The 16,083-nt window shown below is 37.7% G+C and overlaps 1 protein-coding gene across 3 annotated transcripts in view; it reads right to left on the reverse strand.

The window, feature by feature from the left end:
• Positions 1–16,083, reverse strand: part of ZNF654 (zinc finger protein 654) — a 108,456-nt gene that overhangs the window by 32,121 nt on the left and 60,252 nt on the right. For all 3 annotated transcript variants that reach the window (XM_055125122.1, XM_055125121.1, XM_055125123.1), the window contains one exon: positions 8,897–8,978. In XM_055125122.1, the coding sequence (XP_054981097.1) occupies positions 8,897–8,978 (82 nt within the window). Of the gene's footprint in view, positions 1–8,896; positions 8,979–16,083 lie in introns of those variants that run through there.

The raw sequence follows: 16,083 nt of genomic DNA on the forward strand, positions 1-16,083 counted from the left end.
AGAGGGTTGTGGGGGAGCGGGGAGTGGCACAATATATAATGGACTAATGGACTACAAAATAGTCACCCTCTATCCTAAGAGTACAAGCCTAGGAAGCAACAAAGGTAGCAACTCAGATTTGAAAACAGTAAATGTTTCTCTAACTAAAGCTAAAATGGAATGAAGATGAAAAAGTCCTAGGAAGCAGGAGTCAGAGGCACACAGAAATTCATAGAAAGAACCAATAGCAACAAAAATAGAAATGGCAGAAATTAAAAGAATAGTAACAAAAAGGAGGTATGGTAAGCTTTAGAATTTGAGCAGGAGATAGAAAGAGGTCAAAACAATGAACTCTCTATTAAAAATTATTTTGAGGAGCTGGAGCAATAGTATAGTAGGCAGGGTGCTTGCCTGGCACGCAGGCGAAACCTGGGCTTAATCCCCTTACTCTATAGGGTCCCCAAGTCCGCCCGGAGTGATTTCAGAGTGCAGAGCCAGTAGTCAGCCCTGTGCACTGCCCCAAAACCACACAAACACACACACAAAAAAAATTAGAAAAGAAAAATTATTTTGGTAACTCAATGGAAATCCTATCATGAGAACAAATAAAGGATATAACCTTTCACAAATACTATAAATTGAACGTTTTTTTTTTAGTTTTACTATTAAAGTAACAGGTTTAAATTAACATTGCAATTATTCTTTAGCTGCACAAAATTACTGCATCATCGTCAGCACCAGAATGCCAAAACCCTTCTACTACACTTCCTTAGTCACTTCTCTGCCTGCCCCATCTCTTACTCCTCCCAACCCCTACTTGGTAATCCAAGTTTTGTTGGCTGAGTCCAAGGGTGTCTTCATTACACACTGTTATTCATCTAATTCATTTCCTTAGATAATGCATGAGTGAAATCATCCAAGATTTGTCCTCCATCTGGCCTATTTCATTTAACAGAACACCCTGTAATTTCATCCAAATAGTAACAAAAGGCAAATTTTGTCATCATTGATAGCTGAGTAGTATTCCATCATGCATATATACCACAATTTTTTCCATTCATCTGTCACTGGACATTCAGAACTTGGCTATCATAAATAGCACCACAATGAACATAGGTATGTACCTATCTTTTCAAATTAATGTTTTTGTGTTCAGAAAGAAGTATGGGAATAGAACTGCTGGGTCACATGGTAGTCCTATTTTTGATTTTTTTAAGACATCTCCATATTGTTTTCCTGAGGCAAATCCAGACAATAGTTCTACCAACAGGGGAATTTCACTACATTTCCTTATTGCTTCCAGTCTTTCTAATATACATTATTCTCACTGATTTGAAGTGGAATCTCATTGTCACTTTGATTCACATTTCCTTAATGGTAAGTGACAGACACTTTCAATATATCTACAGGTCATGTGTATTTCTTTTATGTAGAAGTGTCTTCTCCTCTACCCATTTTTGGATGTGGCTGTTTTTCTCACTGTAGTTTTGGATATCTGCCTTCTATCATATGTCACTGTCATCCCGTTGTTCATCGATTTGCTCGAGCGGGCACCAGTAACATCTCCATTGTGAGACTTGTTGTTACTGTTTTGTTTTGTTTTTTTGGCATATCGAATACACCACAGTAGCTTGCTGGTCTCTTGAGAGGGGCATAGGAATCGAACTTGGGTTGCCCTCGTGCAAGGCAAACGCCCTACCCACTGTGCTATGGCTCCAGCCTTATGATATGTGTGGTGAGCAAATACTTCAACTCAGAAGCATGTTTTCTTACTTCAGTCACAATTTCTTTCACAATGCAAAAGCTTTATAGTTCTATAGAGTCCCACTTGTTCATTTTGGCTTCTGTTTTCTAACTCAATGATATCAAATCATTGAAAATGTTCCTGAAATGAGTATCATGGAGCATTCTACCTTTGTTTTCCTCAATGTTTTCTATGGATTTTGATCTAATGTTGATGTTTTTAATTCATTGAAAACTTACGAGATATTAAAGTCCAATTTTATTTTTTGGCAAGTGCCTTAACCAGTTCTCCTAACTCTTGTTGATGAAGTTTTCCTTCTTCCATGTTGGGGTCTCAGTAGCCGGCCTGAGACTTTGACTAAACCCCCTGCCCCTGAAAGCAAGAGCCAGCCCTGTTTACAGGGGCCCAGGGCTCCTGCATTCCACACACAGGCACTCTGGTTGAGGAGACAATGAGATGAGGGCTGTGACAGTTAACATTTACCTGAGCTAGTTAACCCAGCCCTGAGATTGGAGAATACGAATCATTAACTAGTACCTGTACTGAGCTCCACAAGATAAACGTGATACATTCGTGGAATGTACCCCCCGCCCCAGATTGTGTGTATAAAATCCCCTGTGTAAGAATCAATAAGCAGAGAAGCAGGAATCCTGCGGCGAGCAGAGGGCAGGGCAGAGGCTTCTCCCCTTCCCACTCCCTCTCCCATAGGGAGTAAGTCCGGTGACTTCGGGGCTCATACTCCAGTGTGCCGGGGTCAACTGGCCAGGACCCCGACATCTGGTGCCCAAACTTCCACTTAGTAACTCTAATTCCTTTGTCACAAATTAACTGTCAGAAACTTAAGGGTTTATTTCTGGATATTCAATTCCATTGGTTTAAAGTCTGATTTTATTCTAGTACCACACTCTTTAACTACTAAAGCTTTATAGTAGTGTTTAACGTCAAGAAATGCAATGTCTTCTATCTTTTTCTTCAAAACTGTTCTGACTGGGGGCTGGAGTGATAGCACAGCGGGCAGGGCGTTTGCCTTGCACGTGGCCGACCCGGGTTCGAATCCCAGCATCCCATATGGTCCCCTGAGCACCGCCAGGGGTGATTCCTGAGTGAAGAGCCAGGAGTAATCCCTGTGCACAGCTGGGTGTGACCCAAAAAGAAAAAAAAAAAAACTGTTCTGACTATTTGGGGAGTTTTGTGGTTCTATACAAATTTTAATAATATACAAATTTTAATAGATTTGATATCCTTGAAAAATGCCACTGAGGGGCTGGAGCAATAGCACAGGAGGTAGGGTGTTTGCCTTGCATGCAGCCGACCTGGGTTGAATTCCCAGCATCCCATATGGTTCCCCGAGCACTGCCAGGAGTAATTCCTCAGTGCAAAGCCAGGAGTAACCCCTGAGCATCGCCGGGTGTGACCCAGAAAAGGAAAAAAAAAAAGTCACAGAAATTTTTATAAGGATTGGACTGAACTATATAATGCTTTGAGGATGTGAACACATTAACTTATGTCTTCTATTTCTTTTAATAGTGACAAAAGTTTTTGATGTATCTCTTACCAGCTTTCTAAAAAGTCGATTCCCAGGTACTTGGATGTTTTCAGACACAACTATAAATTAAATCCTCCCCTCCCCCCACATTTTCCTTACAGGCTCTTGACTGTACTCAGAATGCAAAAGACTTTTGTGTATTGGTTTTTATAGACTACTACTTACTTGTATTAACTATTTTTTTTTAAGTTTTTGGTAGTCTTTATGTTTTCTATGCATAACATCATATCTTCTGCAAATAGTGATAGTTTAACTTCTTCCAATTTAAATGCTTTTGGTGTTTCTTGCCTAATTGCTAAGGCTAGGTCTTTCAATACTATTTTGGAAAATAGGGGAGATAGTGAACAACCTTGCTATGTATTTGGTCTTAGATAAAGGGTTTCAGTTTTTCACTACCGAGGTTTGTCCTTTATGCCTTTTACTATGCTTAGATACGTCCCTTCTATGCTTTTTACTGTATTCAAATAAGTTCCTTCCATTCTCATTTCGTTGAGAGCTTTTATCATAAATGGGTGCTGAATAATATCAAAGCTTTTTCTGCTTTCACTGAGATGATCTGTGTATGAAATGAGAGGTGGGAGTAGTGCCAGGGATCCAACACAGAACCTCACACACAGGGTAATCTTATATATTTTAACTTTCCTTTAATGTGATGTATCACATTAACTGATTTGCATATGTTGGATCATCTGAATCTATGAAATGCGTCTCACTTGATCATATGATACCATGGAATTCAGCTCACTAGGTGAATTTTCCCTTAATGGACGAGAGAGGGGCAAGGTGCTTCACAGGCACACGGCATAACCAGGTTCAATCCTTGCATCCTATTTGATCCCCTAAGCATGACCAGGAGTAAACCCTGAGCAGTGCCACATGTGCCCTATCACCCCCCCCAAAAAACTTTTTTTTTGGTTAAGGATTTTTGTATCTACACTCATCTAAGAAAGACACTGGTATATAATATTTTAGTGATGTCTCTGCTTTTGGTATTAAGGTAATTTTTGAAATTGTTAGGAAGAAAAAATTGTTAGGAAGAAAAAATTTCCATCTCTTTTATAAGTGCTTGAGGAAAGTTAATCAATTTTCTTTGAAGTTGAATATTAGTACATATATCTGGACCTAGGTTTTTGTTTTTAGAGAAATTTTTTATTATCATATCAATTTCTTTATTTTGAGCGACAAACACCTGTGCTTGGGGTTTACTCCTGGCTCTGTGCTCATGGATCACTCCTGGTGGTGTTCATGGGACCACATGGAGGGCTAGAGGTCAAATTCAAGTCAGCCATGCACAAGGTAAGTGCACCAACCACTGTACTATCTCTCCAGACCCTGTTTCAATTTTCCTCTAATAACTTGTCTGTTAAGGTTTTCTATTTCCTACTGACTCACTTTTGGGAAGTTTTAGATTCTGAAAATTCATCAGTGTCTTCCAAATTCTCCAAGGTATAATGTTCATAGCAATCTCTTAAGGTCTTCTGTAGATCTGAAGTATCTGTGGTAATCTCTCCCCTTTCATTTCTGAACCTATTTGTTACAGTTTTCTTTTTCTTTTTTTTTTTTTTTGATGAGCCTAGCTGTTTGTCAATCTTGTTTATAATGTTCGAAATCCCAGATCTTGTTTCCAACAACATTTTGTACAGTTTTCTTGATTTACATTTCATTTGTTTCCTTTCTAGGGTCTACGATTTCCTTTCTTTTTCTGATTTTGATTTTCATTTTTGATTTTTGTTTTCCAAGTTTCTTAAGATATGAGGTCTAGAGAGTTGAGGTTTTTGTTTCCTGATGCCAGCCTGTAATTGATATGAATTTCCCTGAGTACTACTACACTCTCATTGTGACAGATTCTGACAACTTGTGTCTTCATTTTTGTTCATTTCTAGGAATCTTTTATGTCTTATTTGATTTCCTCTTTGACTCAATGTTGCTGAATAACATGCTGTTTAGTCTCCAGAGGTTTTTGGTTTTATTCTATCATTCTTTTTTATAATTGAGTTGTACTTCGTAACACTCATGGTCTTAAAAGAACTTGACATAATTTCTATTTTCTTCAATTTACGGATGCCTGTTTTCTGTCCAGCACATGGTTTACCCTGGAAAACTCTAGGAACAAATGAATATTCAGTTTTTGGAGGATAGAGATCCCTGTACATGTTTATTAAGCCATTCCAGTTCTTAAATTAAGATTATTTCCTTATTTTCTTTCTGATTGATCTATCTGTCCAATGAGTGGCAGCTCAAATTTCCTATTTATAGTATATTCCTTTAGCTATCTCTCCTCATATATATTAATAACTGTTAAAAGAATAGTTTTAACAACAACTTTACTGCTCTTCATCTGTGCATATATGCTGGTTATTAAAATAAAGTCCTATTTTTTATAGGTTTTGGTTTGGGATCACATCCAGTGGTGCTCGGGGATTACTCTTGGCTCTGCACTCAGGTATCACTCCTGGCAGACTTGGGGGACCATATGGAATGTCAGAAATCGAACCTGGGTCAGCCATGTGCAAGGTAAACACCATACAGCTCAAGGCCCAGAATAAAGTCGTTTCCACGTATTGATCCTCTAATCTATATTATAGCCAACCCCTCTCTTATTACTTCTAAATTTGAACTCTTTTTTATCTGACACAAGTAACACCATCTCTGCTGTTTATAAGCATCCATTTTTAAGACTGTCTTTCAGTATTTTACTCTGTATCCATATTTGTCATGAAAGTTCAAGTGTGTCTCTTGTAAGCAGCAGAAGGTTGAGTGTTATTTCTTAATACCTCCAGTCACTCTAAATGTACACATTTTAAACAGAAGCCAAATATCGTCTCTTTTTTATAAACAAGTCAGTGGTTCCCATTAAAGACTCTCAGTCATCATTCCACGAAGAATTCCCTGATCAACCTTTTTCAAAACTGAAGTCTTCCCTATTCAATTCTAAGTTACCTTCTAAAATAGTTTTGAATTACAAAGATATGGCTTTCTGTCTCTCAACTAGAACTAAACTACATATTAAAAAGATTTTTCTGTTTATGTTTACTACTGTCTTTTCCAGAGATTAGCATAAGGTTGATATTGGGACCCAGCAAACATCAGCTGAGTAAAAGTGTGAATTATCAAAAATGCAATTTTCAAAGGAAAAATGTACTGAAAAGTTAAGAAATTCTTTTTTTCCTTTTTGGGTCACACCTGGCGATGCACAGGGGTTACTCCTGGCTCATGCACTGAGGAATCACTCCTGGTGATGCTCAGGGGGCCTGGGATGCTGGGAATCAAACCCGAGTCGGCTGCACCCTACCTGCTGTGCTAGCGCTCCAGCCCCTGAAAAGTTAAGAAGTTCTAAGAAATTGAATATAGTCTTTAATTAGATTGTCAAGTCCACATGTACCAAATATTTTAAACTTGCTATGCATTTAAGAATAGGATGTTTAGGGGCTGGAGTGATAGCACAGTGGGTAGGGCGTTTGCCTTGCACGCGGCCGACCCGGGTTCAAATCCCAGCATCCCATATGGTCCCCTGAGCACCGCCAGGGGTGACTCCTGAGTGCATGAGCCAGGAGTGACCTCTGTGCATTGCTGGGTGTGACCCTAAAAGGAAAAAAAAAAAGAATAGGATGTTCAATGTAATATTCATAATTTCACTGATTTCAAATGTATTTTTCACGTTTTTACAATTTTGAAATCAGATGTTTAATATTAAATTCTGTATTAGAATATATGTCAGAGGGCTGGAGCAATAGCACAGCATGTAGGGTATTTGCCTTGCACGTGGTCGACCTGGTCCAGCATCCCAGATGGTTGCCCAAGCACCGCCAGGAGTAATTCCTGGGTACATGAGCCAGGAGTAACCCTGTGCATCCTCGTGTGTGACCCAAAAAGCAAAAAAAAAAAGAATATATGTCAGGTACATAATGGTCAAAATGAGCTAGAATTAAAGGCAGGATTTAAATTCAGAGACATAACACAAAAGCTTGTTTGTGACAGGATGTATTGGTGACCCAGAATAAAATACAGGAGACTAGTAGGAAAGTTTTTTTTTTTTTTTCAGTGCCAAGAACTGAACCCAGAACTCGAGCATGCAAGTCAAATAGGCAAGTATACTACTGTGTAAGAATATTCTTTTTAACTCTTAGGACCAAAATGATATGGGGAGGATATAGGGCAATTAACATAATTAAACAATATTTTTGAAACAGGAGTCAAAATTTTGTCAATTAAACGAAACCATCACTGTATCACTGTCATCCCAATGCTCATCCATTTGCTCCAGTGGGCACCAGTAACATCTCCATTGTGAGACTTGTTACTGTTTTTAGCATATCGAATACATCAGAAGTAGCTTGCCAGGCTCTGCCGTGAAAGAAGAGCATAATATCAGATTACTGTTTTGCAAGCCCAGTACCAATGACAGTTTGTTTTTTGGGTGTGTGTGTGGGGGGGGGGGGGGAGGAGGGGGGTGGCAGTGTTTGGCTTTTTACCACACCCAGTGGTGCTTAGGGCTTACTCCTAGCTCTGCACTCAGGTACCACTCCTGGCAGTGCTCAGAAATCAAATGTAGTGCTGAAGATCAAACCTGGGTCAACCATGTGCACAACGAGTGCCCTACGTACTATGCTATCTCTCCAGCCCATATGTTGTATTATTTTTGAAAATCCTACATTACCAACACTTTTGTGCAACTGAATACAAAATGGTGTATAAAACAGACAATAACAAGTGAGTAGAAAAAGTTGTAGAGTAGAAACCCTAACATGAAGAAGTTGTTGATATATTTTACTCAATTAAACTTGATGCTGATCTTCCTCCTTTATTTATAAACCACAGTAATCTTAAAAGTCTATTTTAACACAGCCTAAACGTTCTCTTTTAATAAATGTGAAAAAAAAATTCTAGGCAAAAAAAAGCACTGGGTAGCTTTTTCTTGAAGTCTGCTGATCTCTTTCTGGAAGTAGGAATCAGTATTCCTGGACTTCAGGGCCAGTTACCTAAACACTTAACCCCTAGGGGGAGCTCAAAGTACATCTTCTTTTATTTCACCCTAAGGAATCCTAGATATCCTGAATATAGGCTCTCAAATACTTCTGCATCCATAGGAGAAAACCTGGTTTATTCCTTTCTGTGTTTGCTCTCTGTTATGTCATAAATCATAAGCACACATACAAAAAGTTTTTGAGAAAATGTATTTCCCAAAATAAGTATCTTGCTGCTTATTTTTGGGACCTGGCTTCTTATTTAGGGGCAAACTATAGAGAAAATCAGCATTTAGCAAAGGTATAAAAATTAAAAAGTGGCAAGGTATAATTTGTTTCTTTACTATAGACACTAGGACTAAGTTCGACATGGAGTTTTGAAACCAAAACCTGTAAAAAAAGTACCCAAGATATGCTTAGCAAGCTCTGGTCTAGTCAGAAATGTGTAACCAGATTCCTATGAATGAACTGATTAGCAACAAACCCTTTTTTAAAAAAACCCAAGACTTTCTTTTCCACCAACATAACATATTCTTAAGTACTGCCATCTTAACCTTAAGGAATATAAAACCTTAAAAGCAATAGCTAATGTAATAATTTTAAAGGGAAAATAAAGGCCTGTTTTAAATATGCACATAGCATGAAATAGTAAAACTGTTTTACCTGGAATGATCCAAGAATATCCTTTAACGGCTCTTCATAAAACTCATCTCTTCCAAAGAACAGCAGCAACTCGAAGAAACTCCTACAAAGAATGAAGTCAATAACTTTCATTGTGTTTTTGATTTGGTTGGTCCTCATGAAAAACATAACAGCTATACAGTACCAAAAAATTCTATATACCAGGAGGCGAAATGTAGCTACCCATTTCAAAATAACCTTAAATGAGCTTGTGGTCCATTTTCATTCTAAGAACCTCAGAAAAAATTCAAAATATAATTTTAGGGAAAGATATTATAAAAGGTAGATAAAACTGACACAAAAACGTAGCACTGTAGCACTGTCGTCCCATTGTTCATCGATTTGCTCAAGCGGGCACCAGTAATGTCTCCATTGTGAGACTTGTTACTGTTTTTGGCATATCGAATACGCCACGGGTAGCTTGCCAGGCTCTGCCATGCGAGCGGGATACTCTCGGTAGCTTGCCGGGCTCTCTGAGAAAGAGGGAGGAAGCGAACCCGGGTCAGCCGTGTGCAAGGCAAATGCCCTACCAGCTACACAAAAATGTAAGTATTTTTAAAAGTCTCCATAAATTCCTTATCCAACATTATGAAAATGTCACCAATTATATATCTAACAAATGACACCTTTGGGTTCTCAACTCTAAGCTTTCCGTGTTATCAGATTCATGACACTGTCCAACTTCTGTGGTTTATGCTTTTTTTTAATTATATGAAAATCAGTTTCTAACTACTTAATGTGCTTTTAATAACTCATGACATCTAAGGAAGAAATATTACTTTCTAACTGAGGATAGAAAAAAAAAGGAAAAAAGGAAACTATGAAATTAATATTTAGTAATCCCTAACTACTTAAAAATCTTAAAATTTTAATTCACCTAGAAGAAGATGAGAAACTTTTTTTTTAATGCCAAGATCCATACTGATATTTATAACACCATTCATTTGCCATACAACAGAATAAAAAGACTGTGGATATCCAGCAAGAAGCATGTATGTCTGTCCGGCCATATTCCAGAGCCAAGCCACATTATCTCGCCGGTTGTAATCATTTTGCAAGTTGAACATTCGCCACCCCTGATCTAGATGATACTCAACTAGAAATACCTAACACATTTTGCCTTTAATCAAATAATTTATGACAAAAATTATACTATTTTATAATGATACTAATTTATAATGACATCTTTAAGCAGAAACGATGGTGTAAGAATTAAGGCACATGCCTTGGTATGTGCCAGCTCCGCCTTGATCCCACTACACCACATATTCCCCCTGAGCACTGCCTGGAGGCTTCTGAGCACCACTGGGTAGGGTCCTGGACCCCCCCACTAAATACCAATAGAGTGCCTTGGGTAATACTGAAACATAGGGCTTGAGCAGCATCACATCCTCGGGCTCTCTGATTGAACTGCTGTCTGGGATGTCCAAAGACCACTGGAAGTAGTTTCCAAGACCCCTGAACACTGCTTAGGATGACAAATTTTTTTTTTTTTTTTTTTGCTTTTTGGGTCACACCTGGCAATGCACAGGGGTTACTCCTGGCTCATGCACTCAGGAATCACTCCTGGCAGTGCTCAGGGGACCATATGGGATGCTGGGAATCAAACCTGGGTCGACCACGTGCAAGGCAAACGCCCTACCCGCTGTGCTATCGCTCCAGCCCCCAACATTTTTTTTTAAGTTTTAAGTATAACAATCTGTGACTAACTTATTTTAGAAAAGATTGACTAACTTAATTTATAAAATATTGTAAGTATTATACAAAAAAAAATTTAAAATCGTCTTAATACATTACAGTAACCATCCCAGGTTCGATTCCCAGCATCCCATATGGTCCCCGAGCACCGCCGGGAGTAATTCCTGAGTGCATGAGCCAGGAGTAACCTCAGTGCATTGCCGGGTATGACCCAAAAAGAAAAAAAAATAATAATAATATTAAAAAAAAAAAGAACAAAAATAGAAAACTAAAACTAGCCAAAAGCAAAATGATATACTAAAAACAATAACTGCTGAGTTATTTAAAAACATACATGGAGGGGCAGAAAGATGGCTAAGCAGCTAATCCAGGCATTGCTTATGGTCCTACCAGCACTGCCAGGCATGAACCCTGAGCACACTGCCAGGAACAGATCCTGAGAACTACTGGGTGTGGTCAGAAAACAAACCAAAAAAATTCCAAAGGCATGGGAAAGAAAAATCAAAAGGCTGAACATTTTTGTATGCAGAAGTGCCAGATTTGATACCAAGCACCTCCTGTCCAAACAGCACAAATGGAAGTGACACTTGAGCACTGAGAGGTGTGGCCCAAAAAACAAAAAAGTTTGTACAAAAGAAAGGGGGGGGGGCCAGGGGGCGAACACATCCATTCAAAACAGTGACTTTTTTAAACAGATTTATAAAATAAAAACAACAGTGCGAGGACTGTCATACAAAAGTGAAAGGCAAGTGGATTCTTTTTTTCAACTATGAAGATGTTCAAATTTATTTACAATAAGTAAAAGTCATAAAGGTAAAAAGAAAAAAAAAGCATTTATCTTGCATATAAAAATTACATGAAATCCAAATGTAACAGAAATAAAGTAGTACTGGAACTCAAGACCACAAATACTATGAATACTTTCACATTAGAATGATCACAGTAACTGTAAAAGACATCTTACAGGTTATACCTAAAATACTGACTATAGGGGCTGGAGCAATAGCACAGAGGGTAGGGCATTTGCCTTGCACGCAGCCGACCTGGGTTCGATTCCCAGCATCCCATCCCACCATCAGGGGTAATTCCCGAGTGCAAAGCCAGGAGTAACCCCTGAGCATCGTCGGGTCTGATCCAAAAAGAAAAAGAAAAAAGAAAAACAATAAAATATTTACTATATATCCTTTCACTCACCCAACAAAGCTTCCCAAACTTCCTTGTCCAATCACAGAGAATCTATCTCACTCCACACACACCCCAAAATGCTCAGTGGCCCCCTAGAAATTGACTTTCTTTAGGGAAAACAAACAGAACGAAGCGTCCTGCAGTTGTATCCAAAGCAACCAACCACCCACTCCACCTCCATCACTCTAGCAGGACCTCACTCTCTGCAATAGAGCCCACTTTCAGAAACAACGGGAGTCATATTCAGCTTTACCACTTACTTGGCCTGGGCCAAGTCAGTTACTACTACCTTTATACCTGTTTCTGGATTTATAAAATAAAAACAACAGTTACATCTTTCAAAGCTCTTACAATCCCAGATGTCTGCTATTAATATGCAGTAGTACTTTATCATTACCATTACCATCAAAGTTTCCTTTCACAACCTATGAGGAAGAAGAGATCTTAAGACCTCTTCTCAGACAGCGGTGTCAGGTTTTTTTGAAATAAAAAATACTAAAACTATCTTCTCTTAAATTAAGATTTTTATGATACTGGACCAAATTCATTAAGAGATTTTTCTGAACGATTCTAGTATAGTATTTCCACCAGTTTATTAATAATAAATGGTCAACATAACAAATATTAAAATACATATTTAAGAAGATAACAGTAAACTAATTTTAAAGTAGCCTTAGTTCAAACTATGGATTATCTCCACTTCATTTCCCTAAATTTTTGGAATAATTATTCAAGTTAGAATTACCTAATGAGATAAAAATCAAATTATTTTCAGTGAATAATTATTATATGCCTTTTGAATCAAAAAGTGCAAACAATCAATCATGCTTATTTGAGCTTTAATTGTCAGAATATTTTTATTAACTAATCAAACTAAATTACTAGAGTACCAGTAAAGTCCTTACTTAACAAACTACATTTTGTGACTAGAATGCTTAGGATTCAGATCATATTTTCTTTATGCTGATTGTCCCACCATATTCAACAGTAGCAGCCTCTGAAATTTCTTTGTGTTTCAGGGCCATATTCAATCGTGCTCAAGAGTCACTCCCTGCACAATGCTATACTGACTCCCTCAATGGTGCTCAGGGTGCTATGAAGTGCTGGGAATCAAAGCAAGCTTCCCAAATGCATACTAGCTACTGAGCTATTTCCATAGTGCCTGAGCTATTTTCCTAGTCCTTGAAACTTTTTAAGTCGAAATATGTAAGGTTAAGAAACACTTACCATTAATTTATATGGAAAGAATTTTTTTAACATTTTGGCCCAACAAGTGACCTACTGAATTTACATTCAAATCACATAAATTCTAAACATCCAGCTTTATTAAAAGCAGGAATCTGAACAATATACAACTTCTCTAAGTAGCTCCCCCACCCCATCCCCCTTCTTCATAGGGAAGGAGAAATTTATAATACTCTTGCTGCTTAGAAGGCACATGCTCACTGCAGAATAAACAAGGAATGCCATTTTTCATTTTTAATCTTTGGCCGCAAAAGTGAAAACCCTTTTTGGATTTCTTGCAGTTAGCAAAAAGCCAGATACTCACATTGAGTCTTTTGTAAAATCAAAGTAGCCAACCTCAGACTTTCTGCACGTAAGGATATCTATATTACAAACGATATTAAGACATCAGACTTCCTTAAAACAGATATATAAAAATAGTTTGGCAGTTATAACCACTTAGATTACAATATAACCAAAAGAATATTAGGGGTTTTGAGGGTTTCTGAAGTGTATAGTAATTTTCATATAAAAAAATGACATGAATTTACCACAGGAAAACCTTTATTTACCATAGGAAAACTCCACTAAATTATGACGCTTTGCTATTCAAATATAAAAAAATATATTAGTTACAAACCTAAGCTAAAGAAAATCAGGCTTGCTCTTTATAAACCAAGTAATAAAATCAAATGTTATAACTGACACTTATTCTAAACACTCAATCTTCATCATTTCTTCTATCTTTATAAAACCTAAATCTTTGATGTAAGTTTCAACTCAGTGCTACTTAATCTTAATAAAGCACATGTATTTTGATATGCTTAAGAATTACAATGTGTTTATCTTCAAAAGATCTTTAAAAACACCATACAACAGATTTTCTGAAGTATGACAAACTAGGTACTCTTAATGAGCCTTCCCCTGAAACCTATGTTAGTTAAACTGACTCAGCTGAAAGTTTTAGCATCTATATTAGTATAGGACTCCTACCTATCTCAGTGTATCACTGTCATCCCATTGATCATCGATTTGCCAGTAACGTCTCCATTCATCCTAGCCCTGAGATTTTAGCAGCCTCTCTTTACTCATTCTTCCCAGCGGTGCCCCATTGGAGGCTCTTTTAGGGTAAGGGGAAAGAGACCCATCATTGTTACTGTATTTGGCATATCAAATACTCCATGGAGAGCTTGCCAGGTTCTGCTGTGTGGGCAGGATGCTCTCAGTACCTTGCCAGGTTCTCTGAGACAGAGAACTAGGCTATAACTAGGCATTCCCACCTATCTCACCACATTTGTTTCTATACAGTATGGAAAACTAGCTTTCTGCACTTGGAGTTATAGAAAAGGTGAAAAGTCTACTTTTAAGATCCTCTTGTATAGACTGTAACCTAATAATGATAACAACACACATCAGCATTCCAATGACATTCTTTAAGAATGAAAAACAAACTAAAAACACTTGTATGGAACCATAAAATTCCCTGAATAGCCAAAACTACTGTGAGGGAAAGAAAACAAATAGAATGTGGTAGGTATTGTATTTCCTAACTTTAAATTGTGCTATAAAGCTAAAGTAATAAAAATGTTGACTTTATAAGGATAAAATATAAAGACAGACTCTTAGAACAATGCAACAGAATTGAGAGACCAGAGATAAACCCTGAGATCTATAGGCAGTTAATCTATGTCAAGAAACTGGGTGCTAAAAGTGGACCAAGGAAAGCTGGAAAACTGGATAACTAATTAAAAAGAAAAACAGAGAAGAAAGAAATTGATTTGTGTCTTATACCTGACACAGAATTCCAAGTGCGCTTTGAGATTGGACAACAATTCATTACATAGGAATATACAGGCAAAACTATACAATATGGACCACACAAGTATCTTCAATGACTGGAGGCCACTGGTAAAGATAAACCAAAAAATAAAAATAAACAAGACTACATCAAATAGAAATGTATTTCATGGCAAAAGATACTCAGGCTAAAATAAAAAGATACCCTACTGAGAAGAAATACCTTCACACCGGGTATCAAGGAAAGGGCTAATAACCAAAATACATACATGAAGCACGCACAAGGCTCTGCAACAAGAAAACCTAATCAAAAAGCCCCGTCCAAAACAAATTTTAAATGGGGAGAGGAAATGAACAGACAGTTCCCCAAGGAGGTCATACAGATGACTAATAGACACATACAAATCAAAACGGCAATAACTTTTCATCTCATGCCTGTAAGAATGGCATATATTAAGAACCAAAACAAAACAACAAAAACACCTATAAACAACTAGTGATGACAGAGATATCATGGAAAGGGAGCCTTCATTCACTATAAACAGGAATGCTGTCTGATTCAGTCTTCATAGAAAACAAGGAAATTCCTCAAAGTAAAAATAAGAATAGAACTAGTATTAGCCAGTGACTGCATTTCTTGGCCTCTACCCCCAAGATATAAAAACATTAACTCAAGAAGACATCCACACATCTATGTTCACTGCAGGGCTCAGTACAGGGCACCGATATGAAAATAACACAAATGTCCAATGACAGATAAACAGAAAAAGAAGCTGTGGTAAATTACACCATAGAGTAATATGCAGTTTATTAAAAGATGAAATCTTGCAATCTGATGCAAGTTGGATGGAACTGGAGGGTTTCACTTAAAGTAAAATAAATCAGAGGGAATATAAATACCAGATGATCTCACTTATCATTGTATGTAAGACAAGGCAAAATGGACACTGTCAAATGAGATGGTTTACAAAACAGATTATTAGATGGGGTGAGGGGATGTCGGAGTCAGACTATAATATAGGAACACTAGTGATGTTGGGGATTTTGGAGGTAGTAAAGTGTGGTAACTGTGTACATTAATACACTGATACCAACACATACCACCACTGACTTACAGTTAGATGTGTCTCATTAAAATTTTCAAAAACATTTTCTCAAAAAAAAATCCACTGTCCGTGCTGGAGCAATAGCACAGCGGGTAGGGCATTTGCCTTGCACAAGGCCAAACTGGGTTCGATCCCCACCATCCTATACGGTTTCCCAGC

Source organism: Sorex araneus, chromosome 2 (assembly GCF_027595985.1).
Source record: "Sorex araneus isolate mSorAra2 chromosome 2, mSorAra2.pri, whole genome shotgun sequence".
Classification (NCBI taxonomy): domain Eukaryota; kingdom Metazoa; phylum Chordata; class Mammalia; order Eulipotyphla; family Soricidae; genus Sorex; species Sorex araneus.